The 26,208-nt window shown below is 40.2% G+C and overlaps 2 protein-coding genes across 5 annotated transcripts; one reads left to right on the plus strand and one right to left on the minus strand.

Annotated features, from left to right (window-relative positions):
• Positions 1 to 651: 651 nt before the first annotated feature.
• LOC121077915 (F-box/LRR-repeat protein 21-like) lies at positions 652 to 16,930 on the plus strand. 4 transcript variants are annotated; one of them, XM_040573566.1, is made up of 7 exons: positions 652 to 871; positions 7,297 to 7,396; positions 8,072 to 8,212; positions 10,557 to 10,994; positions 12,454 to 12,576; positions 13,327 to 13,498; positions 14,594 to 16,930. In XM_040573566.1, the coding sequence occupies exons 4-7, from the start codon at positions 10,635 to 10,637 to the stop codon at positions 15,235 to 15,237; spliced, it is 1,299 nt and encodes a 432-aa protein (XP_040429500.1). In that variant the 5' UTR covers positions 652 to 871; positions 7,297 to 7,396; positions 8,072 to 8,212; positions 10,557 to 10,634; the 3' UTR covers positions 15,238 to 16,930. The 4 variants fall into 4 exon arrangements, with proteins under 4 accessions (XP_040429500.1, XP_040429501.1, XP_040429503.1 ...); XM_040573567.1 differs by having other exon boundaries at positions 7,301 to 7,396; XM_040573569.1 differs by lacking the exon at positions 652 to 871 and adding an exon at positions 4,170 to 4,340 and having other exon boundaries at positions 7,301 to 7,396.
• A 1,399-nt stretch (positions 16,931 to 18,329) lies between these two features.
• On the minus strand, positions 18,330 to 23,426 carry LOC121078062 (myeloid protein 1). The gene is made up of 7 exons (XM_040573794.1): positions 23,299 to 23,426; positions 22,571 to 22,703; positions 21,440 to 21,594; positions 20,709 to 20,879; positions 19,803 to 19,926; positions 19,102 to 19,256; positions 18,330 to 18,564 (listed from the first exon to the last, which is right to left on the minus strand). Exons 1-7 carry the CDS (start codon positions 23,345 to 23,347, stop codon positions 18,374 to 18,376), a joined length of 978 nt encoding a protein of 325 aa, XP_040429728.1. The 5' UTR covers positions 23,348 to 23,426; the 3' UTR covers positions 18,330 to 18,373.
• Between the last annotated feature and the right edge of the window lie 2,782 nt (positions 23,427 to 26,208).

A 26,208-nucleotide genomic window follows, 5' to 3' on the forward strand; every position in this document is an offset into this window, starting at 1 on the left:
CTAGTTATAAAATTACAAAGATTTTCCTAATATTGAAATTCAAAAGGTTTGCTGTTCCTTCAGCTGCTAACTTATTGTCAGTTACTTTTTTTTTTTTTTTTTGATCAAACCAAACCTTCAGCTGCCTACTTTGGACAGCCTTAGCTCTCCAAGGTTTGTCTTTCCCCCAGTGTGGAGGGCACCTGTTTGTTAGAGACGCTGATCAGAACTGTAGCAATTACAGATGACGCATCTTAAAAACAATTTATTGTGCATTCACCTCAAATGTATTTAACAGAATGTAAGTGGGTAAAGCCATTTATGTCAGCCATACTGCAGTATTTACCCAATAGCTAATGACATAAGAGATCTGAATCTCATAATGACAAAATCTCATTATTCTTTTTAAAATTACAGCTCTATATCAACACCAGAAAGAAGAAATTCAATTAGCGGGCATTACATTAGCTGACTTTACATTTCTAAAGCTTCTTGGATAATATTCAAATTGAGACTCAAATAACCTGTGTTTTATGGATTAGGGAGTATTTTCCTATCAAAAGTGCCAGGACCCTAATATATAAGTAATAGGTATAAATTGTTCTAAACAGCCTCACCTGGGGCTCACCCCACCCTTATCCCAGACCCTATTTAAGCTCAGCCCCTTGCTGAGGGAGGTTTTTCAGTCTTGTAGGAGGAGCAGCAGTAGTCTGCAGCCATGGTACTGCCATGCTTCTGCCTGGCCTTGGGTCCTGATGCATGGCCTGGCTTTGTGGCTTGGTATTGGATCTGTCTTGTTCTTGATGTTGGATATATTGGATCTGTCTCACCACCGGGTGTCTGATGGTGTGGGTTCATGGTTGAGTGTAGCTGCCATCTTTCTGTGCTGCAGGTAAGATCCCTGCCCAATGGTTTGTGACATCTTCCCAGTGAGCCCTTGCAATGGTGTGACTGAAAACACATTCAAAAGTTAACAATAGAAAACCTGGTCTTTGCTAGATAGGATTTTTTTTTTAAGAGATTAAACCGCCTTTGGACCAGTGGTATACCAAAGGAATTGAGCATCTCTGCTCTACTTAATTTATTTGCAGACAAGCCAAAAACTAATAATATAATATGCCTTTGGGATGGCTCTCTGCAGGAAAAAGTAGTGGGAGTATCTGTGTTGATATTTTTCTGGTGCCTGGTTTGCAGTTCAATGGACAATTTTAATTGTACCTATTATCAGCATTGAAGGATTTATGTTTGGGTAGTACATGTGCAAAGACAGCATATAATTGCCAATATATTCAAAATATAAAATGATAGAATTACAACACAGTTGGGATTGCTTCTAATAGTGTTTTGTACTTATTTCTTGGAAGACAAGAGACTGTTAATGTATTTCTAAAAGTTTAGTATTCTCATAAAGATTTGTCAATATAAAACCACATTTTACCCCTTTCTTACAAAGGAATGCATTTGTAAATAAGCAATCATTTTTACTTTTTATTTCAGATTCATTGTGGATACTCCTATAGAAGAATTTGGGTGATTTCTGTTCTTGTAGCAGGTTGTCTTTTGTTGCCTGTCTGTGAACAGCTGGTGTCCTGTAGTTGGTCACAAGCCTCCAACAAACATGACATACTAACCTACTTTTTGAGTATGATTGTCAGTTGCTACTTCAGTTTGCTCAATTGGGTTTTAAATCATCAGAACTGCATTGTTTGATTGTACAAAGTTTGAGTATTTGGGTTTTAAATTAAGAATGATGTTAAAGTGACTGTTTTCAATACATGGCTCTTAAAGTTAAGCTTTTCAAAGTGGGAGCTACAACATAGTATTTGGCTTAGCACACTGATAGAAAGGCAACTACTTTCAGAGAAAAGCTTTACTGACTCTGAGTATCTGTCAGTATGGCAATTGTGCTGGTTTGGCAAAACTTCATTGAGAGTCTGGCACCACTAGCATTCTCCCTCGAATGTGGTCTTTCAAGAATTCAAGGCAGTGAGTGTGCAACCAGGAGTATTCTTTGTTTATGTGGATTTGTCTGAATCACGGTCATAATGAAAATGAAGTAGTACTGGTATTAAAACAAGGATGTTCTCCTATGAAATTCTGTTATGTTGAAGTCCATATATATTACTAGCTACATTCCCTCATCCAAATCCTCAATAAAGATAAAGAGGATGGGCCCCAACACTGACCCCTGGGGAACACCACTGGTGACTGGTTGCCAGCTGGAATATCACTGATGATCAAAGTACAGAAAAAATACATTATGAAATCTGTGTGAAATACTATGAAAAGTATTCCTGTAACCATCATAAGCTTGAGATGAGAGCAGAATAACTTTCTGTGAATCCTCCTCCAGGAGACACAACCACAGAAGAAAGGCTAAGCTTGACTTTGAGTGGTTGGATGATGTGGGCAACCCATAGTTATGTGTTCAGAGAAGGAGGGCATATATCCAAAGATGCAGTTTGCCTCCAGCTCTTTGCATTTTATGTATGAGATGAAGGGTCTGGAGATCTAAGCAGCAGCTCTGCACTAGGCCCTACTTGGTATCTGGAAGACAAGTAGGATGTTGATGCTGCCGGTGTTTGCTCATGTTTGTCCAACACTGACAGATCCAGACCAGATTTTTTTTCCATATGTAACTGCAAAAATTTTACTACAATCATGTGTAACAAAGTGCACAGGTTTCTAAACTATTCTATACTTTTTTTTTTAAAGTCAGATTATCTCAGATCAGAAGAGGAAACTCGTCTACAAAGAAAGTGTCAAAAATTAGTCTATATCAATCTTAAGTACATTTGAACCTGTTCCTGTACAGCAGCCCAAAGACTATTGGCAATGCACCAAGAAACCCATGACTGTTGGATTTAGATACTAGCTACAAATCCCCATTAATCTGTTTACAGTCTATCCTCTTTTACTGTCTACGGGTAGTACCTTGGGAACTATATGCTTTTTGGTAGCAGGTTTCAATGAAAAATCAATTTATAAAAATATACTAAGAAGAAAGACTTTATCTGGAACTCAATCTGAATTCCCCTAGGGTCTGAATATAACAGTCAAGAACCATATACGTGTGGGGGGGGGTTCTGGTAGTTTTTCTATATTCATCTGATTTTTAAATGTGTGGTGGGTTTTGGCATTCTATTCAATGAATTTATTCTGTACTTTGAAGATATCACAATCACTGCATGATGAATTTTTTTCACTAGCCCTTTAACATGTTCTTTTTGTACTTTTTCAGATTGGCTGGAAGAAATCATGTTTTGATATCACAAATAGTTGCACTTTGACAGCTCTGCTGTTACATAAGCAGATAAAATCTACCACTGAAATGTTTCATGTATGTTTAGCATTATCTCTTCATAAAATGCTAGAAAGGTTTGTTATTGGTTAATTATTGCTCTATGCAGGAGCCAGGAAATCTGTTCTTGCAGAGTTTTGTAGTGGTTGGTGATAAATTTTGCATGGTTGATATAATTACGATCACAAAGGAACATTGATTAGTACAAAGCTGTATGTTTGTACAGATATAATCTGCTGTTTGATATGATTTAGGTCTAGAACAAAAGGTCTGTTTTTGGCATCTCCAGTTCAGACATGACCCACCAAATCTCTGGGCCCTGCCAGGGTGGTTTGAAGGGGCAGGATGTGGGGATTCGTGTAGCAAGCAGCGAAAAGCCATGCTGTTCATAGACTTGACCCTTTTTGTCTACTGGTTATCAGAAAATTAGCCTGTGAAATGTGCCTGCACTCAACCTCCTGTTGAGGTGTAGTTATTTAACTTTGTACCTATGAGCCAAAGCATTTCTGTGGTTGGCAGAAATGGAAGGCCATGCAATGGGTGTCTGTCACTCCTGGGCCAGTTTTGGGCCTCCGTGCCCACAGACAAGTCCCTCACTATGGCACCACAGTGCCACTTCCCCGAGGCTTGCTGTCAATGGAGCAGGGGAAGGCTGTGCCTGGATCCAACAGCCACCTGAAAAGGCCTGTGGGGTACTGAGGGCCAGGACCGTTCTGGCTGAACAAAGAGACGACGATACATGTACTTCAAGCCGGGAAAGAACGCAAAAATCGAGGGGTAAACACCCCAGACACCACCCCCACCCCATTTTAGCCGCGGGACGAGGCCCGCCTGGGCACGAAATGGCGGCCGCCGCCATGTGCCTGCCCCCCCGCGCATGCGCCTTGGTACGGGGACGGAACATGGACCGGGGCAGGGCCGCCGCCTGTCCCTCCCCGCCTCGTTCCTCCCCTGCTCGGGCGGCGGCGTGCCCGGAGCGCTCGGCTGGCCGGGAGGCTTCGGGGCTCTGCTGCGCCTTGCCTCGCCTCGGCCCGGCCCTGCCCGTGCGAGGGAGGCGGCGGTGAGCTGCGGGGCGAGGGGGGCGGCGGGGGCCGGGCAGCAGCACGCCGCATCTGGGGGCTCTGATGGCCCCCGAGCAGTGAGGGCTGGCGGCGGGGGCACCTCCGGGAAGGGTGGCCCGGGACAACGGGGTTCAGCTGTGGAGCCCCATCCGGGTCGCCTAACGCTGTGGGTCCGGGTGAAGCAGGGGCTCCGAGCCTCTGTGCGCGTCCCTGGGCACCGCTGCAGCAAAGGGTTAGCGTGGTGGTGGTGCGGTTTTTTTAGGATCTGCTCATAATTTATCTGAATATTGCATAGGGAAAATGAGGGAAATAAAGGGGGAGGTGTCTGCTGGGTTGGCGCCTGCCCGAGGGGGAGCCCTGCCTTAGGAGCTGGGGGCACCGCGGGGGTCTTGGGGCTGGGCGCCCGGAGGGGCTTGGTCCCACCTAAAGGGGTGTTAAAGTCAGCACGAAACACCTGCAGCAAAACTGGGGGAAGAACATTCGTTGCTGCTGTATAATGACACGGAGAGCTGGTTATTTAAAGAGCTGGGAGCTTCAGGCATGTTCTTCCGTAAAGCAAGGGAAAGCTTAGGGTCTGTTTGTAATGCCATCGCTGGGGAAAAAGCTGCTCAAATGTGGGTGGCTTTATTTTAAAAAATCCATTAGGAGATCTTGAATAGCTAACTTTTGTCACCTAAATAGCACTAAAAATGACAATACGATTGTGTTTCTTCAGTTAAAGCTAATGCAAACAGTAAATAAAGATGTTTAGCTGAACGCTGTTACTTGTAGGTCTCTGAGGTTTTGTTATAAACATAATTCAAAAGTGCTAAATGCCTTGAGTTTGAGAAAGCTCAGTTTGAGAAAGATGAGGATCAATTAAATAAAAATCTTGCTCAGAAGCACAGCTGCTTCCCACACACACCCATAAAAAGATTGCTGTGTCCTAAATGAAGAAAAAAGCTTAGTCTGGGACTTCATTGCACCGAATGACTAGACTTTCTGAAAGTTAGGCTTAAAACAAGTTTTTGATCTGTTTTGAAATGCTGATGCTCTGCAGGTGGGTGTGAGGCTGTGCCAGCAGCCTCCCAGCGCTGCCCACCTTGGGCGCGGTGTCTGCCTCTCCTTGCCCAGACAGATGCCGACTTCTGCACCCTCCTGAGAGGATGGCCTTGTTACTGGCACTGAAATGGGGCTTCCTGAAGATGTTATGATTAGTTTGACACATATTTCAACTGTTAAGGGCAGAGCCATAAATTTCCGTTTTTTTACAGTCTCTATTAAAAAAAAAAAACTTTTTAAATAGTATTTGATTTTCTTAATTGCTGTTGAGCCCCCTGGTGTTGAGAACTGCAGGTAGAATCCAGAAATACATGAAAGCTGTTACTTCGTTGTGGCCTGAATCTTTGATATGTTGGGCTTTTTTTCTTTTGTGACTGCTGTTTTAGCATAGGAAATAGCGAACAGCTGTTAGTGTAACTGAGCCACTGCTGACTGCTTCTGGGAATCCCCTGCTGAGACCCCATATCATGGGAGAGATTTGAAAGTCTTAATTTTAGCAGAAGTTTGTGGTCCTGTTACCAGGATAAGCTGAAGAAACAGTGATTTAACTTGAACTTTTCTGGATCCCTGTTGAATGTGTGGATATGGATTTGTTTTAGTAGGATTAACATGCAGCTGTGCAACATACTTGATCACAGTATGTTAAAGAGTTTGTAGAGGAAAACAGCTGTATACGCTAGTGCACCTATATTTGATACTCAGCTTTACATGAATTAGGATATGAATAGACCTCATCAGTTTGTCAGAGTTTATCAAAGTTCAGCAACTGCACTGCTGCTGTTTACGTTTGATAATAATTTGGGCAGCTCTACCTTAGGCCAACACATCACTGTTATTTACATAAAAACTTGCATGTGCATCTTTGATTACTTATTTTTTATTGCTGTCATTCCTGCTTAGATTAGCCAACATGGTTTATGCTGCTTTGAATGGTACTTGCAACCTTGGACATTTGAAGGAAGAAACGTCATTAGACTGTGCATCTGCTTTTTGTTTGTTTGTTAACAAGACTTTTCATGATTTTTTTTTAATGTGGTATCTACATTTTTTTCTGCTTTTACCTGTGAAGTAAAAGTGTCAATTCCCTTCGGAATTGACACTGGGGCATAAAACTTTGAATGACTGTATTCCAGTGTATTTCATCATAAACAGACTAGTCTGTCCTGCAGTATTAAAAGAAAACAGCACGAACGGACGTAGGGGGCTTTTAAGCGAAGCACCCCAGGTGCGGTAGTTGGTGATAGAGCTGCCAGGTTGGACAGGCTGGCACTTGCTTTCTGGGAGCTTTTTGAACAGGGAGGAGGCTGCAGGCTGGCTTACTGACGGACTGCAGCTCCTGTCCTGCTCCTTGCACGTGGGACTGTGTTTAGGGTGGTGACTTAAGGCTGCTGGCACGACTGGTGGTAGGAAGCTGTGCCATGTGCCAGAGGAAAGAGTGTCTGTGTTAGGTCATCTGCCACATAGATCTGTGGGCTGATAGACAGCCTTGCAAAGGAACAGAAAAAGGCAGGAAAAAAAATGTGCATTTTTCTTTTTTCTTATTCCGTTTTCCATTACTTTTATAGTAAGTTAGTAGTTATAGGCAGTGTTGTTTACCAAACTTCACTATTAACATTAACGATAATGCAAATATTGAATAACGTACTGTTTACATTGTGCTGCTGAGCAGTACAAGGTAAATGCAGTTACAACACTTGTTTCCCATCTATTTTATACTTAACCTGACCGCGCAATTCTATCAGTAACACGGTATTTGCAATGTGGGGTAAACTACCTTGTGTTATGATGCCTTCAAGCATGTTCATGTAAGGAAGAGAATGTATAAATCACTATCCGTGTTTTCCTATTGCTTTTGTGTAGCAAATATTATTAGTCTTTTTTAACTACTAAAGATTTTTGTGGCATTTTTCCCAGACAGGAGGGGAAAGCAGACAGATGCTTCTTAGTACCCCATGGCCTCGGCTGCCTCAGTTCATTCGTTTATTGCCTGTTGTATCTTGGAAGCAGTCTTTGGGTAAGAAAACTCTTCAGAGTACTCCATGTGGGTTATAAGTATACACTTACTGTACTTCTGTGTTAAATCTTGAAATTGCATCTTGTTTTTACTCTTAGTTGTGTTATTTATGTGCTCTGGTGACGCATGTCATTATAAACCTACCCTTTGTGTGTTAGACACTGACAGCAGTTTTGTGAATGAATTTTAGATTTCTTAATGTGCCATGCAGAGCTAGCAAAGGACGTTTTGCTCACTTTACTGCAGAACGTGTAGTACCTGTCAGCTGTATGTGTAATAGGCCACCAAAAAATCATATTTTTAACTACTATGTTTTTAGTAATGTATGGGTATACAGTCAGCTGAAAAAAAAATATTTCTGGTGTGGGTACATAACTTCTTAAATAACATAGAAGAATTCAAAGGTGTATCTGCATTGCATAAGAGCACTGTGGCTAAAATTGTTGGTAATGCCAAAACTAGATTTGTGCCAACACTTGCAACTTTCCATTAGTTAAATGATAGCTTTCAGATGACAACATTGGGCAGAACCAATTTCCTTTTCACAATTACTGTTTTATTTCTGTATCTGACTTAGCATTGAGTGTACTGTTCATCTCTGTCTTGTTTCCAAAACTGCTCTTAGTTCTTCCTGTGGATCTCCCAGATTTATTTTTTTTGTCAATGGTTTTGCAGGTCAGTTCATCTTTTGGGACCCGTCACTGCCTTCTGGTTAAGGAATCCAAGCGCACATACAGGATGACTCAACAGTGGGATGGATGTTCAGATACCAGAAAGGTGCTGGTAACTTGACAGGAACTTCCACATTCTTTGGAGGTATGTGTGCATGTAAACTTCTCATTGAATGCTACCCTGATTATATCACAGGGAAGTATAATTTACTTAAGTTCTAAAATAGATACAAACATAATCCTACATACTCTTCCTAGTTTAAGTATTCAAAATGAAATAAGCATTCACACCTTCATAGTGAATATTAGGTCTTTGTTTGGCAAAACTTTGTGGGATATAACTTCTGGAACTTCTTTCTGACTTCGTATCCCACAGTGAGTAATACAATGTAATTCTGCCTGTTTTAAAAGTACTGCAGAATAGAATACTAAAAATAGAATTGCTAGGGTTATCTGTTTTAAAGGGACGTAGCACCAAGAACAATTATGGCCACTTCTTATCAGGGAGATAGTATGTATTGTGTATGCCATATATACCTTGTTACATCCCTTTGTTCTGGAGTGGATGTGCTGCATCTCATCTAATCTCACCTACAGCCTGGCCTGTGGGTTAGGGGAGGCCCTTTCTGGTGCTTCTCGGATGCCAAAACCTCTTTGTGGGAGCCAGGATAGCACCTGTAAAGCTCAAATAAGTTTCAAATAAGAAAGTGAAAACTTTGTTTTTTTCAGAGATGGCATGACAGTAGCAAAAGTGTAGAGAAGCATCTTAGACAACAGCATTTGTTTAGTTACATTTTTTTGGTCAGGACTTCAGTTTTAGGTAACAGCTAAAATTTTAATCCATCCTCAGGAGGGAGGAAGATTAAAAAATTAGCAGGTGTTTGACTCAAACTAAATTTAGCATGGCTACCATTAACTAGAAGAGAGAGTTATGTAATTGTTGATTACTACATCCACACATAATGCTTTGGAACGCCCGTTCATTGTGTGAGTTAAAGCGCTGAAAGTCGTAAAACGTGGTCACGTAGGTGTTAATTTGATAAAATGATCTAGGAGCAAAATGCAAGCTCAGCATGAATAAACATCTTCACTACCTAAGTAACACTAATGTACTATTTAGAAATACCGCTTTGTTTTGAAGTGGAATATGTTGAAACATGCATAACACTCTTCGTTCTCTCTGACTTGCAGCCTTTTCCCACTTGCGTGTAAGGCATGTGTCTGTTCAGGAAAGAACAGATTCAGTTATTAAATATAACTTGAAGGGTGTTACTAGGTTATCCCTCAGCGTCTATGACTTGTCTCTATTACAAATGGAAGCTTTAAGAGACTAAGGTGAAGATACCTGAAGACTGCTGGAATAAATTCTTTGGCGGTTGAGACGATTTGTTAGGAGGATAAACAGAAGTGAAGCTGTTCAGCACTTAATTTTCTAGATTCTTTCCCACTTAAAGGATGTACAGGCTTTTCTTTCATAAAAATGGATTGTTTCACTCATATCAGAAACCTCAATAGCCTACAAATCGGGATGTATCAGGGAAAGATAACTGTCAGATTAGTTTTTGATAGGGTAGTCTGTGTACTGGCAGGTGTTCTCACCCCCACCATAATGAGATGCTATGGAAAACTTTAGTTCTAGATGTCAGATCTTTTATTTCTTAATGTTTCTTTATCTAATTTAATGTTTACAGAGGGAGAAAAGAATATTAAAGGAAATTGAATCCCAGAGAAAGTGTGCCATGAGGGTCGTCATGGAAAGACGGTTCAATTAAAAATATACGATGTGTTCTGGTGATTCTTGAAGAATGCAGAGCTTTTCTGCTCCTTTCCCTGCTGACTCATGTGGCAAAGGTTGCTCATTGCAATAGTCGTGGAGTTTGCTAAGTTCTTGGGTCACTGTGTTTCGTGCTGAAAAACAGCATGTGAACCTCACTTTGCCCTGTTTTCCTAAGTGGCCCCTAAAGTTTGTTTTCACTGTTAGTTGTACAAATACCTTTTCCTGTGCTTGGCCTGTGTGGATTTTTTTTTCACCCTTTAAAAAAAGTTTATGGAGTGGGGGGTGGGCAGGACTTCTGAATTGGATTCTTCTGGACACGTGAGTTCAAAGTTCATCGTTGCTTAAAGGGAGTTGTTATGAATTGGCTTCCGTATTTGATAGAATTTTTGTAGTTCGAGTTTAAACTCAAATGTACAGAATTTGCTGTCTTGCTGTTAAAATACTTTTTTTCTACAAAGTGCTTGATATACCATGAAGTATTAACAGATGAAACTGCACTTGGTAAGATAAAAAGCTGGGTTCTCCACATTCAAACCAAGTTGTACAAGATAAATGGTATTGCAAAGCAAGGTCCTTGCTAATAATGCCTCTGCAGTAGATAAAGACATACGGACGTAACTTTTTTCATGGCAAAATTTAAATATAGCATGTTACTAATCCATTACCTCTTACTGTTTCCACTTGCTGACTCTCTTTTTGTATTATTTTCTAGAGACCTACTGTATGTGAACACATTCAAGAAATTTGTGCAGCTTGAATACATTGGATTATTCCAGTGCCTGAAACTTTCATGATGAAGAGAGCTAGGCAGAAGGTTGTGGTTGAAAATCAAATTCCTCAAACATCACAGAAAAACAAAAAACAGAAAACTTGCTTCGGTAAATCTGACCCCCTTGCCTCAGTGGACTGGGGAAGCCTTCCACACCATGTTATTCTGTGCATTTTCCAGTTTCTACCTTTAGTAGATCGAGCCAGGGCATCTTCTGTTTGCCGAAGGTGGAATGAAGTTTTTCACATCCCAGATCTCTGGAGGAGATTTGAATTTGAACTTACCCAGCCAGCTACTTCTTACTTAAAGTCTACTCATCCTGATCTGATTCAGCAGATTATCAAGAAGCACGCTGATCATCTGCAGTATGTCAGCTTCAAGGTAAAGTCTTGGATGAGAGGAGCCTTGTTTTGTTGTGTTGCTGTGCCTAATGTATGCAGCTTTTCTGTTGGTTGGCTCAAGTATTGTGCCTGGAAAGTTTTATGTTTAAAAACGCAGCTATGCAACAACTTACAACACATGCACACTGTTTCTTTCTGATTCTACACGTTATTCCCCAAAAAATAAAGAGTTAATGTATGTGGTATAGCACTGAAGATTGGATGATATGTTTTAAGAATATCCTGCAGAGTTTTTGTGAACCAATGTTGGTGGCAATCTGAGTACTCAGCAGGTTATTGTGTGGACAAACACTTCTTATACCTGGAAGAATTCGAGGAAGTGAATTTAAATCTTACATGCACAGCCCTATTTTGCAAAATTATAGAGTGGAGAATGTCTTGACGTTTTAGAACTCGTGAATAGGGGAGAGATGCTGTACAGGCAGGCACATGTACACTTAAGGAAGTAATGGAGTAACAATAAACTTGATTTAAATGAAGGCTATGTTTGTAGTCTCAGGACTGCGTAAATTTGGGCTTCTTTCATTTGAATACTTAGTGTGGTTCACTAATAGTTTATCAGAGAAGTTAGTTTCAATTGCAGGTGCTTTGTTAATGTTTTACAGTCACTTCTCCTTAGCAGAGGTCATAGTTCTAAGCTGTGAAGGAAAAGAAAAAGAACTGATACTAAAGCTAGGGTTAAAATCTGAAGCTTCCCTTTGTCAGCAGAGTTAGCAATTTTACATTTGGAGGTACTGTGATTTGGTTGTGTAGCAGCATGTGGTTAATCAGTTACTAAGTACGTGTAACTTCTACATGTAATATAACTGATCGTATTAAATTGGCAATATGTCTATTTATGCAGCTTGTGTGCTTTTTTAGGCTCTTAAGATAGATCTTCAAGTATTGATGAAAAGCTGTCTATCATTTCAGCTGTCAGCGAGGAGGAAGGAGAGATGAAATAGTGATTTGTCCAAAGTTAGCCATCAGTCTTATAGATGATCTTACAGATGAATTGGGAATAAGTTCAGTATTCAAGATGCAAAGCTGTTGTCCCTGCAGGTAAAATGGATTACAACATTGGAGTATGTCTAGGCCTTCTCGAGTCTTTTTTTTTCTGCTCTAAAATTCTGGAATTGGCATTTAAAGTACATACATACCACTGTCTGTCGTACCAGCACTAAGTTACTTCGGAAGGCATGAGGTTATTTGAAGAGAAGGCCTAGATCTGAGCTGTCTGTCCATATTGGAAATAACCATGCTTGAGAATATTTTATAATAGTAACCTGCCTGAACTCTTGAAATTTCTAATTAATGTTACTTTTTTTGTCTTTGTGGTAAATGAAACTTGGTGCAGTACCGCTTGAAGTGGTAGTGGACCGCGAAGTCTTGAGTATCAGTACCACTGTTTTCTAAAATATAATAAAGAATGACTTAATGTTTTTAATTTGCTTTTATAGGTTGATAGTAGCACTGAGTCAGCAGAAGCAGCCTGTGACATCCTTTCTCAGTTGGTTAACTGTTCTATCAAGACATTGGGTTTGATTTCTACAGCAAAACCAAGCTTCATGAATGTCTCTAAGGTAGTGTTCTACAAACTGCTTTTTGCAAGAGTGAATTAAATGTTTTTCAAGAAAAAGTAATGCACTCTTAATTACTTTAACCTTTCTGTTGTGTTTCTGGATTTTTCTTGTGCTGTTGCTCATAGGAAAATATTTAATACTGCTTTTACAGACTTGTGAAAATTGTTATTCACTTGTTTTTTGTGAAATTGTCTATTGTTATATTGTCTTTACTTTGTGGAATCCATTAGTATTGGGAAAGGAATTGAGTGTTGATTCCATTCATTAAAACTGGGAGTGCTGATAATTAGAAGTATAGAAATGGGAAATTGTTTAAAAGGCCTGAGTCTTCGAAACATTTCTAGATTAAAGTATATAATGAACACATGCTGCAATGTATTGGTAAGATGTTTGGGAGATTTTCTTTGACTCCGTAGGTTCACAGCAGTGCTTCTGGAAAACTACGTAAATGCAACTTCCTTTTTTTCTGTAGAGAAATTCTAGATATGTTAGGCTAGTCACTGTGTCCATTTTCCACTGTTATATTACAATGGAAAGATTGAGTGTATGGGTTGACTACTGAGTGTAAACTTAATTATTGTGACATAGCGGCATTTAAAAAAACACTAAGATAAGCATTTGTGCTTTACACAAGAAAGGGGTTGCTTGAGAAGTGATAATTGTACTTTCTGCATACGCAAAACCTGCGGTTTAGATGAGGTTCTGCCTATCTTTCATGCGACTTTTTTTCCCTCCAATTTATCCAAACAGGCTCATTTTGCTTCAGCACTTACTGTAGTTTTTGTAAACTCCAAGTCGTTATCATCAATCAAGATAGATGACACACCACTTGATGATCCGTCCTTGAAGGTTCTTGTTGCGAACAATAGTGATACTCTAAAATTGCTAAAAATGAGCAGCTGTCCTCATTTATCACCTGCTGGTGAGTAGTGAATATATATATATGAAAAACATAGTAGAATAGCAGTATAAAACAATAGTTACGACCTACTTTTGAAGCAATTATTGATCTACTATATACAGACAGTTTATATGTGCAGCTTTGTAAATTTAACTGGTATTTTGCGGAAATACACATGTAAAATCCCAGACCCACGAGTCAATTACTAGTTGGTGGGATGAAGGATCTGAAAGCAGTTCTCCATAAAGGTTTTTGCAAAATTTTGTTAGTTTAACTTAATGAGCAAAAGTGTTATACTTCAAAGTTGTATTTAAAAAAAAAAAAAACACACCTTAAGGGGTTTATGAATTTTAACAACTAGTAGTGTAAGAGCAAGAGTCTTTCAGTTTCTGTAGTGCCCTCCTGTGTCCAGCTCTGGTAGCATGGACTTGCTCGTTTAAGTATTGGTTGGTGAATGGCTCACTCCACCTAAGGGCACTAGAAAATACAGGCTTGCTGTAAAGCTCAGAGGACCTTTGAGACCCTTCTCACTTATTCTTACCTGAAACTCCCTGGAGCTAGGGGAAGGGAGTGCTGGTCTAGTCTCTGTCCTGTATTCTTATCCAGAGTCCACAAAAGGTGATTTAATCTGTGTACTCTGTTTCAACAGATAAAGAGCAGTGTGTTATTTAAGTTGTAATCAATAGAAAGTTTTGTTTTAGCTTAGCTGTTAAACTTAGCTGCTGGTGGTCATTTAAATAGAGTACTCAGATAAATGCTGAAAAAATTAGCATTGGGGAAGGGAAGGGAACAGTGGCAAGTTCAGCTGGATCTTACCTGATCTCAATTTCCTCTTGCTGAGGAAGTTCTGGACAAGGAAAGGCAAAGAGGAACCAAAAAAAAAAAAGCATATCCAAGATGAACGCAACTAATTAGGTTTGCTTTTATTACTGTTAAGTATTTCTGTCCAAAATCTCACAAAAGGATGTAGATATCTAGAACTTCAATTACGTTTTGTTTTTTTTGATACGGACATGAATACTCAAGCCAATAGACGTGGTAGTTGCTCGAGCTTTGCAGCAAATAACTGTTTTCTGTAAAATGAATAGTGAATATAATTCTTTGTTTGTTTCTCAGGAGTTCTTTGTGTTGCTGACCACTGTCATGGACTTAAGGAGCTGGCTTTGAACTACTACATATTAAGTGATGAACTGTTGCTGGCTCTTTCAAGTGAAAAACATGTTGACCTTGAACACCTTCGCATAGACATTGTGAATGAAAATCCTGGACAAGTTGAATTTCACACCATTAAAAAGCAAAGCTGGGATGCTTTTGTTAAACACTCCCCCAAAGTCAACATTGTGATGTATTTCTTCTTATATGAAGAAGAATTTGATGCTTTCTTCAGAGAGGAAACTCCTGTTACCCACCTTTACTTTGGTCGTGCAGTAAGCAAAGCAATGTTGGGTCGAATTGGCATGAATTGCCCAAGGTTAATTGAGCTGGTTGTGTGTGCTAATGGACTTCAGCCTTTGGACGATGAACTTATTCAGATTGCTGAGCGCTGTAAGAACTTAACAGCGATGGGACTTGGTGAATGTGAAGTAACTTGCAGAGGTTTTATTGAATTTGTAAAGATGTGTGGAGGCAGGCTTAACCAGCTCTCTATAATGGAGGAGGTACTGATTCCGGATAATGATTACAGCTTAGATCGACTTCACTTGGAAGTCTCCAAACACCTTGGAAGAATGTGGTTTCCTGATATGATGCCAACGTGGTGAACTCTCTTCATCTTTGGATAAACAAGTAGAAACATGGCATTACTTTCTATGCAAATAAAGAACTTAAAAAGGAAATAGGAAAATGTATTTTCAGATTTGAGTTTTTTACCTTGTGAACCTCTAGTAGTGTTACAGCAAAATATTTAAGAACGTTACTGGTATATTGAAATAGAAACTAGATTAAGTGTACTTAACACTCCTGAAAGTATGCCTGTTGTTTACAGGTGCTTCATCCTCCAGTGAACTTAAGCTTCTCTGAGCTCCAGTTTTGATGTTCTATTCACATTAAGATTTTTTTTCCATGTGTTTTGTTAGTCTGTCTTTAGCAGTCAGAAGAGGCCTAGAGCAAACGGTTCTCCTTGAGCAACTCAGATTTTGTGGGAAGCTGGATACAACTTGGAGTTCAGGAAGACTTTTTATTTGCCACGATGTTTTATGCAGCTATTTTTCAAAATATTCTTGTTATACATAAAAAAGCTTGTACATGAAAATACTTACACTAGTCCAGGTTACTCAAGTCTAGCATAAAGTCCTGCCAGTGTATTAAAATGTTGTGGTAAATAAGCTTACGCTACCAAAAAGAAGTCTGGAAGATTTTAAATTGCACTTTAGCTAAACTGGTAGAGCGACTTAAACTGGAGAGACAGCATTGTACAGTGTTTTGTTTTTCTATCTTTTATATTAAGTGGATGGAAAAGACATCATGTTAAAGTTAGTGAATTTAAAAGTTCAGTTGTACATTGCTTGGAAGAACTGCAAAGCACGTTGGAATCAGCCAGAGTATATGGAATGGCTTCTGGGTTTGAGAGTTCGTATCTTTGATTACAAAGGTTGATGTCTGAAGGCTGTTCCGGACTCATTATTCAGAAATAAGAAGGATCCCGTAAATGTGGCTAGTGAGAAGGAAGGGTTGAGTGGAATACAGTTGTTTTCAATCACTTTCTGGAATTAAGGGTTTAGAGCATTTCAAAAATTTATTTGCCAGTTAGAGGCCAGAATGGCCTGTAGTAGTCTTACCTTTCCTGCTGTGCTGTCAGCCCTGATTTCTAGAATGTGTATTGCTGGAGGTAATACTGAAATTTTTGGTTCAGGAGGGATTATAAGACTGTTTAATACTTATTTTCTTTTGAGGAAGAAGACTTTCTTTACTTTTTTCACCATGGAAAGGAATGATGAGCTGATGTGAACTAGAGTATGTATTTTTGTGATTACATTTTGCACAGTTTGTGAACTGAAATGCATTGTATACGTATTTTTCTCTACTTGTTTTCATGCTGCAGTTCTATATTCCTGTTTGTAATGAAAGTCTACGTTAATGTAATTTAATATACTGTTTTTTGTCACGTCAGATAGAGTCAAATAGTTTTTCACAGCTATACTTTTTTTACTGTAAAAAAAAAAAAGGCTAAAGGCCTTCATTGTATGGATCAGAATGGTTTTATGGTTTGTTCACAGTTATAAGCTAAAGGAATTCAGGTGATACATAATGCTTGTCTGAACCAATAACGTATTACCGCTTGTTGCACAATTAAAGAAAGAAGCATCTGGCTCTGGTTACTAACACCTATTACCCAAGCACCTGCTTTGTAATCATGGGGATCGAACAAAAGACAGGTATTGCCAAATGATACTTGGTTTAAGATGTGTGATTTGCTGTAACTGTAAACATAATAAACAGATCTAATACATGCACTGATATTAGACTCCTGTCTGTCTGTGTCACTGTTCGTCTGCCCTTTAGGTAGGGTTCTGTCCTGTAGGAACTTGACAAACATAGAGAGAGGCAGCGGAACTGTTGTGAGTTATAGGGAATAAGTTATCCTGTCTTGTTCATGCCTCAAACTGTGAAATGGAATGTGGATAAATCTTCTAGAGCGTTGACAAGTTCTAGAGTCCTTTGTCTGTAGCCAACCTAGCAGAATTATTGAATTGGCCACCAGTGGCTACATACAGAAATGAAATCTGGGGGGAACTTTAAAATGCTTGTTTGAATATTGTTCCTTTCTCTGTTCCTCTGTTGCTGGAGCAGCTTTTCTGTGAAGCTATAGCTCTTAGCTTACCCCAGCTCCAAGCTTCTTGAAAAATGGGCCTGCATTTAATAGTGCTGGGAGTTTTGATGGGATTGGGTGTTTATTCTGCTGTGAATGATCTGAACAAGACCCAACTGATTTGAATTTATAATTAAATATCAACAACGATTCATTACTCTCTATTTGAAGTACTGATTCTTCACTGCAAGCATAGGAAGCTAACTAATTGGGAAGCTAATTTCTGATGTTATGTTAATGTTGAATTTTAGTTTGTGTTAGATTTTAGTGTCCATGTGGTATGAGAGTATCAAACCAAACTACTGGTCTGCGTGAAGTAGCATTCATTCTGCTTTCTACACCCCTATTTTTTCAGTGCGTAACGCAAGCATACAGTTTGATGTTAGAATAGCTAAACCCCCAAAGAAAAATACAGAATCTGCACCTGAAGGGCAAGGATTTGTGGGGTCGTTCCAGAAAGTCCAGCTTTCAGTGAGAAGCCTGCAGTAATGCACCTTTCTGCCACGTGAGGGGGTGAGCTGGTCTCCAGGCTTGTGGATTTGGCTGACTCCTGGAGAAAGCTTATCACTACTGACTGCTACTTTCCTGACTGTCTCGCAAATGCAAATTCCGAGAAAAACTTGCTTTTTTTGTTTTTGTGGTGTGCCTTTGCCATCAAATAGAGGAATCGGTTGTGGCATGACACCTCCAAACAGCATCTTTTAGGCCTGTTGGGAGTGTTTCAGGAAGCTTCCCTCAGTTCAGGCACCTTTAAAAGCTGAAGTAATTTTGTTTTCAGTAACTTTGTTTGCCAAGGTGTAGTAAAGGTTGTAAATTAGCCTAAATAAAATATTCCCACATCTATTGGTACTTAATAAACAGTACCAAGCTAATAGCTGGCACAGATGGTAATGTTAGGGCCTTGCAGTATTGGGTGAGGCCCAAAGCATTGACTCAGGAATGTAAGCTGCTGTTGTGCACACTATGTAACTTTTATTCTGTATGGAAAGTGCCTTTTTCCTTACTTTTCAGACAGACTGTCCATGTGAGAACAAAAACACCTTCTGAATGCTGAGATGTATTTATTCAGAATTTCCTACATATCCATTTCACTTTCTTCTCCCTTTCCCCCTTTCCAGATTGCCAGTAGGATCGGAGCGATCACAGTTCTCAACGTGAATGTGGGATGTGATCCCAGGAAATACTCTCTGCATTGGCAACATCCTGCCAAGGACCTGTCCCTTGGTAATTCTGCCATGGTATCTGATGGGGTGGATGCAGAGTAGTTTTACGCAGAACCCTGGTGAAAATGAGAGGAAGAAAAAGACGACATGAATTTGTTCTGTTTAAAAAAAACTTATCCTTTTCACTAAGGCAGCAATAGTGGAAACACAAAAATAGCAAAGATACTATACTATGGTCTTAAAACATAGATAGTGGTCAGAGCTGCTGGCTTGTTAGAGAAGGGAAGATGGAGGGGCAGGGAGAAGTTGGGAAATCTTTCTTTAGTAGAGAGAAGAGCTTGAAAGACATTCTGTGGAACTCAGGCTCCCTATTTTTAATTATTATTTTTTTCCCCTGCAATTTGGACCCCGACTTCAGTACTTGTAGAGAGAAAACTAAATAATGGGTCATCGAATTGAGATCTTGCCTCACTGTACTTGAGACTGGGTGTCCTATATTGCATTTGAACAAAGGAGCAGAAATTTCTGAATGTAAATGGATGGAAGATGGCTGAAGACATGCACTTTGCTTAAAGATTTGATTACCTGTCAGGGATCATATCTTACGCGAACTCAAGACAAAATGAAACGCTAAATGAAAAATAGCTATTTACCTGATCCCCTAATTTGGACTCCATCATCAATGGCGTTTCCGTTATGAAAGAATTTGATGGGTCCAGAGAGCTCGCCAGAAAAGGGAGCGTACACTGTTGCTCCATCAGCACAGATGACATCCACGCCCGTGTGCTTTCCTCCTTTACCACCGCGTCTGAAAACAACCACACGATTAGAGAAGTCTCTGCCAGGCCTAACGTTTTGTAGAGAGAGGTCACTGAGCAAGATCCGAAAGCAGGTTATTAGCACTAAGATAGCATTGATGTTGTCGACTGTGGCAAAAGGATCTGTTAAAATCGGGTAGATTATGTATGGTCTGTTATCTATGGTCTGTTAAAGTTGTAGCTTTGGAAATGGGGGGGGAGGGAAATGTATTTCTCACTAGCTTTGAAACAGAACAGTCCAGTCACAGAAGTACTGGTTTGAAGGAGCCGGAGAGGACACCTAGTCTAACCTTCAGCTTGAGTCAAGGCCATTCCCAACGCCAGCTTGGGCATGGCTTTGCCTCAGACACAAAAACCTCCAAGCACAGAGGTTTTCTGAAGCACCAGGACAGCCTGTTTTGGTGCTGCATTACCCCTGTAATGAAAACACTTCCTGACCAACCTAAACCCTCAGAGCTGTATTTCTTAAAGAGCTTGAGCAGAGTTCAGCTCTATTTCAACGGAGCAGCAGCAACAACCCACGTGTTTAAAGGTACCTTGGAGCCCCATAGTATCCACAGCCGTAGTTATCACAGCCCCTTATCTCGTTTATAGGATTCCCAGCACATACAGTTCCCCAGTGAGTATCTTGCTGTGGGAATGGTGGAACATCTGGAACGTCTGGATACAAAAACAGGAAAGCAGAGTTAACTTTTAGGTTCATTTTTAAGTATTTCATATTTGCAACTACTACATTTTCGTATTAGGTAGGAACATACTGGAGGTACATTCTGTACATGCAATTGATGTTTCCTCCACAAAATTTGTCACCCTTTTGGAAATGTAGGTACAGCGTGCACCTCAGGCTACATCTTAATGTTTCTTAATCAGGACTGGCTGATATAAAGAAAATACTTTAAAGAGAAGGGAAAAAAATAATAAAGGATTATCACAGTTGTAAACTAGTGTATAAACTGAGGGTTGGGAAAAGACTCATCTCTCTTTCTTATTTTTTTGCCCAGGCTAATGGGTTTGGAGTCCTTAATTCCTATTCTACATCAACACCAAAATCTTTAAATTTGTACTTGAAATGAATCAACCTAAAGTCTGAGCTAGATAACATGTCATATTGAAAACCTTGCTGGTAGCTGGAAGGTTAAAAAAGATGTCTGACTCAGTTTGTTGCTGGGACCTGATGCTGCTGTGTCATGGGGGGCAACGAGGAGTGAGAAATAAAACTTAATAATAGTTAATAAATAACAGTTCTCCTAAAAATAGTTCTCCTTCCTATAACATGCTCTACAGTCCTGTTTATATGTATAATACAAGTTTTCTTTCTTTTGGATGCTGCCCTTAGGAAGACTGTTAGGCAGAGACTCGTGCTATTTGGTATCATCCTTATTTGCAATTAAACATCCTTCCATCCATTATACAACTTATCCTGTTTGGTTGGTTGCTTTTACCAGGTGTAAGGAGAGGAGTAGGGTCGGAGCGGTCGCAGTTCTCAACGTGAATGTGAGACACGATACCAGGAAATACTTTTTGCATTGGCAGCATTCTTCCAAGTTGTTGCCCTCTCTGGATTTGGCCGTGGTATCTGATGGGATGAATACAGACGAGTTTTACACAGTAACCTGGAAAAGATGGGAGAGGAAGTGAGGTCAGGAAACATCGGCTGCCTCTACTCTTGTGGTGTGCAAGAAATCTTCCGTGCTGGTCTGCTGCTGGAGACTGCAAGGATGAGGCAGAAATGTAGTCAAGGTACCGATGATCCTGAAATAAAAATTATTTAGATTGCTATGGAAAAAGGGAAATGAAGGAGTTGGAAAACAGGGAGAGGAAAACATCCCCTCAGCAAAATTGAGGGCTTCTGATACTTTATTTGTACTCTTTTTTTTTTTTTCTTTTTAAAATTATTATTATTATTTTATTATTATTATTATTTTGGTATTGTTTTTCTGTTATCTATTTTTCAACTCCTTTCTTCCTCTCCAAAAAAAGCATTGGGAAAGGCCTGTATCCTGCTGGTGCTCTTGGTATTTCTGAGCAGCAGAGTGGTTGTGCTTCAGTATAGGAACTGGAGAGGGTACAAGACTAAATCAGCACTCTGCTTGACTTGAAGAGCCACAGATGTATCTTAAGCAAATAGTATTGTCTGTGCCTGCCTCACGATGTGTTTGCTGCTGTTACTTGCCTGACCCCCTGATCTGCACTCCATCGTCAATGGCGTTTCCGTTATGGAAGAATCTGATGGGTCCGGAGAGCTGGCCGCTGAACGGGGCGTACACCGTCGCGCCATCGGCACAGATGACATCCACGCCCACGTGCCTTTCTCCTTTACCGCCCTGTCTGAAAATGTAAATACGGGATTATGCAATCTGTCAGGCTCTGTATAGGTAGGTTGGGTAGCGCAATACATGAAGCATGTCTAAACATTTAAATGGTTATATCTGCAGTGAAATTGGAAAATGTTAGTGGCTTCAACCTTTTTTTTTTTTTTTTTTTAATTGCAAAATATTTGTATTAATCTGTCCTACTGTAAAGAGGGACAAAATTTCAAATTTTAAGCCTGTTTTTAATTTTAACAAACTCACGGGACATTTCAAGCTGTTACAGCAAAGTACCCCGCTTCTGCCCCAAAATACATCTGTGTCGGTGTAAAATAGAATTGTATGTCTGGCATTTTCTCATTTAGAAATTCATAAATTGCATGCTGAAGATGGGCAGTTTTTGTAGGGCCTGAACATTTTTTAGGACAGCATAGCCTTTTCTGTTATGAGGTGCCTACTTAGAGAAATTGATGCCTGCAGATTTTTGTTTGTGCAATCTAATCTGCGTGGCTTCCTATAAACTCCGTTGATGAATGCTAGTTAAGTATCTGGTCTATAAGAAACAAGAATAAATTACACTAGCCCTTGAAATATTTTCCATTACTGTTACTGCTATTATTGCTAGTATATGTAGTAGTCTTACTTCTTCATCCCTGTTTCTGTTAGTTAAAATAATAGTAATGTACTTCAGTGAGATTGCCAAGTAATGTCCCAAGGATGAGTAAGAGATCACACAGAAAACCATTTTCTCTCATTCAAAGTGTAAAAGAAATATTAATAAATGGTAAAAAAGCAGAAATATTAATAAATGGTAAAAAGAAAGATGCTATCAGTGATTTTATGTACTGCTTAGGTCTTGGTGAAAGAAGGCAAAATAGTAGCAAGCCTTTGATTTTTGAAATATGTTTAAACTTGACCCTATTTTCTTTGTGAGAATTTGATTTAGGCAACAACAAGCTCCACGGCCCCAGGATCCCGGTGCCCGCCTGGGTTACCTGCTAGCGCCAAAATTGCCACAGCCGTATCTGTCACAGCCTCGGATCCTGTTGGAAGGATTCCCGCTGCACAGCTGCGCCCAGTGCCTGTGCTGTTGTTGGGGAGGGTGGACATCCAGCTGCTTGGCGAAAACTTCATGTGTAAAAGAGGAAAATAGAAAAAAAAAAAAAAAAAAAGAACCATATTGTTAGCGCAGTGCAAGAGAATGAATTAAGCTGCAACATACAGTGTTTAAAGTGGGAGATGTGCGTGACTTCTGCCCCAGAAGAGAGGTTCCTTTCTTAACGACAGGTAAACAGGGCTGTGGGGAATGGTTCATGAGCATTTGTAATTTCACAAACTCTACCTATGAGAACATTGTACAACCTGTTTTATATATATATATAAGGTTTTGATCCCTTTCCTGGAAGCCTTGTGTCTTAATTATAATAAGATACAGAAACTAAAATAAAGCAAAGATTTAGATACACATTTCAAATATTAGTTTCTGAAATAATTCAAACTACTCACTTTTTCGTGAAGCCAGAACACTTCAGTACAGCTCTAACTCTAAATGCACACCCTTTTCTACTTTTTATAATAATTATACTAGTACACATTACCATAATTCTTCATAAAAATAGATTGAAAAAGCTTAGCATTATTTATGTTGGAGAGAATTTCAAAAATTCATGAGTGTCTGCCTAAAAAACTTGAGATGAGCTGCAGCAGAGTGATCTCAACTCACCAGCGGACAGCACGCTGACCAGGGCGATCAGGCTGAGAGCTGGCATCATGTGGCCGCTTCCCCGGTGTTCTTCGATCAAATCAAAGACGTCGTGTGGTAGCTGCCTTTAGTATTTATGTGTTTTCGAAGGCATACATCTGTTGTCTTGGGCAATCAGCCCTGAGCAAAGTATTACAGCCCGGAGCAGGCGGTGTTGCCATATTAGGCACATAGGATGGACACATAGGACATATTAGGACATAGGATGTCCACAAAATACAACAGTTAGAGCCTGTTGGGAAAGGCAGATAAAATAACAGGTCTCTTAGCACACAGTAACAGATGGAAATGAACAATCCCACATTTCAGGAAGCTCTGGTTGAGCCATTTCTTAACACCTTTTCTTCCCCTTCCTCAAGTAAGGGCACACTTAGGCCAAAAATGGTGGGAACCAAAAATATGATCCAGAGGATTCAGCTGGTGGGAAAAGAAGGGTGAAAGTCTATGTTTTGTCATGTCTTCTGTGTGCATAACCTGTGTGTCCTTCACTGCTCGCTCCAGTACCTCCTCTCCTGGTTTATGTGACCCTTACAGCTTTCTAACATTGAACACATGAGGGTGTAATGTTTGGTGTAGCACAAATATTCACTTAGGCTAAGAAATGCAGCTGCTTTTGCACGGCAGCCTGTTTTTCCTGTTCATCTGAAATTATCTCCTTGTCTGGACATAGATCCATGAAGTCTTTTAACGGAAACCCTGCTTTTTGACAATGAAGTGCTTGTTAAAACATCTTCAAATTCTGAAGCAAACAGTTACAAACCAAAGTTGCATTGCATAACTGACGCAGAGTTAAAAAAATAATCTAGGTTTTATAATGGCTCATTTAGCATTTGCTTGACTTCAGCTGTTAAGCAAGCTAGTTAACATCTTATTGTTCCTTCCAGCCAGTTTTTCTGCACTACTTATAGAAAAGCATTAGATTTTCTTTATGAACAGATCTTATTTAATATGAAATTAAAATAAGTACAGAGCTTTCATATAAGCTAGCCAACACTCCAAGCTACAGTAACCTCTGGAAGCCCTGCACATTTTCTTCGGAGGAGAAACAGATGTCTCTGCTGCACTGCTGGTTTGCAAAGAGTGCAAATTGTGTTTTCTCAGAAACTCCCTGCAACAAGCAGCTGGAGACAAATTCCTGCCTTGTGGTTCCAAGCTCTTTTACAGCCAATATTTAACCCCCAAACAATATTTTAGGCCTCCCTGGAGTTATTACAAGCGGCTTTAGTGATTTTATCCCTGCTGCTTTCTCCCCTGTCCTGCCAGAAAGAACTGCTGTTTTTCACACTCAGAGCCACCAAACAAGTATTTATATAAATATGTTATTTCCAGCTTTCCAGGCTTATTCGCCATCATTTCTCAAGCTATTTACACTGCACAGATGGAGAGCTGCATCCTGCCAGGAAGAAATGACCTGAGATTTAGGAGCCAGATTATGTTTTTCCATGACCCAGGTCCCTCACTTCCTCTTCGACTTCAGCACACTTTGAGATGTCATCTAAAGTTTTTGGATCTTAGATTGCATATATTTCTTAAATTACTCTGAACTTCCAGCATGCTTTAAAGTTGCTAGGACTGTCCATGCAAAACTCTTGCGCATGCCACTTCACTTCCACAGCTGCTGCCTGTCACCTATTTCAGTCCCCAGTCACCTTTTTGAGGCCAAAAGAGCCCAGAACCCCTCTAAGAAGGCGGTGCAGTGCCAGAGGCTGCCTGAAGGCCCCCGGGCTCTATTCAGAAGACAGAAGGATGAATGAGGAAGCAAGGTGGTGTGTCAGATCTTACTCCTGGTGTGGCTCCCAGGTGTCAGTTTGCACTCGCCATGTTGTAGATACATCATTAGGCAAAGTTCACCTGCGGCAGACCTGCTTTGAAAAGCTAAGGATTTTTATAAAGTTTTGTGAACTCTTAATTTTCCCAAGGAAGAATTTACAGCACCTCAATCTGCTCTACAAAGTCTTGCAAAGGGAAGGCCAGGTGCAAAGCCAGCCAGCCCAACTGCTAGGCAGGAGGACAGAGGTGCAGCTGCTATCGGAGCAGAGGCACTGAAGATGCTTTTCTGCAAGTCCTGCTTTGGTATTTTATAAAACTGCTCTCAGCTATCTGTTCTTTGCATTTTTTTCCCATTTCATTTTCTTTACAGAATTTACTCCAAATTGCTTGTAGCTCTGTATGTTTATTAAATTTTCTTTGTGAGCGATCTTAACAGCATTGTGTATTGTTCTCTCTCGCTAAAACATGTCAAAATGCCATTTGTTACAATAACATATCTATCAGATGTCTGGTAAAGTATCCTTCTAAAAAAAATGAGTTGTCATGCATGTGTTGCTGCAGTTTAGGTTTCTCACTGCTTTCCCTGTCCTTGCTGGGTGGGCTGCAAGGTGCCGACCTGTCACCTTGGGCCTGAGGCAGCTCTGAGCCAAAGCCGATGGGATTCCCGTGTTGGGCAACAGAGATGTCAATATGACAGTCGGTAGGTGCAGTTGTGAAAGTAACCGTCTGGGCACTTAGCACACCCTAACAGAAGGATATGGAACAATCAGGGAGTTGCACAGCCCCGGGAGCTGCACTTGCACCACTTCCTTCCCCGCGGCAGGGATCGGGCACGAAGGTGGGGGGAAGCCGCCCGCGGGGCTGCGAGGAGCGCTGCAGGTCTTATTTCTTGGTGAGGTGCGGGTGTTGCAGCTGTAGGTTTCTCTTTCTAGAGCTGTTTTACAAAACAGTGCCCTTCTTGGCGAGCCTAGGAACAAATTGGTGCTGGGCATTTACCTTCTGGCTCAGCTTTGTACAATATGTCATTAAGGAACGTTAAACACCGTTTCTCTGGGAAATAAATAAAGTACTTTGTTCTAATCGTTAACAATCAAAGCATAA

The sequence above is a fragment of the Cygnus olor genome, chromosome 14, assembly GCF_009769625.2.
Source record: "Cygnus olor isolate bCygOlo1 chromosome 14, bCygOlo1.pri.v2, whole genome shotgun sequence".
In the NCBI taxonomy this organism is placed as follows: Eukaryota; Metazoa; Chordata; class Aves; order Anseriformes; family Anatidae; genus Cygnus; species Cygnus olor.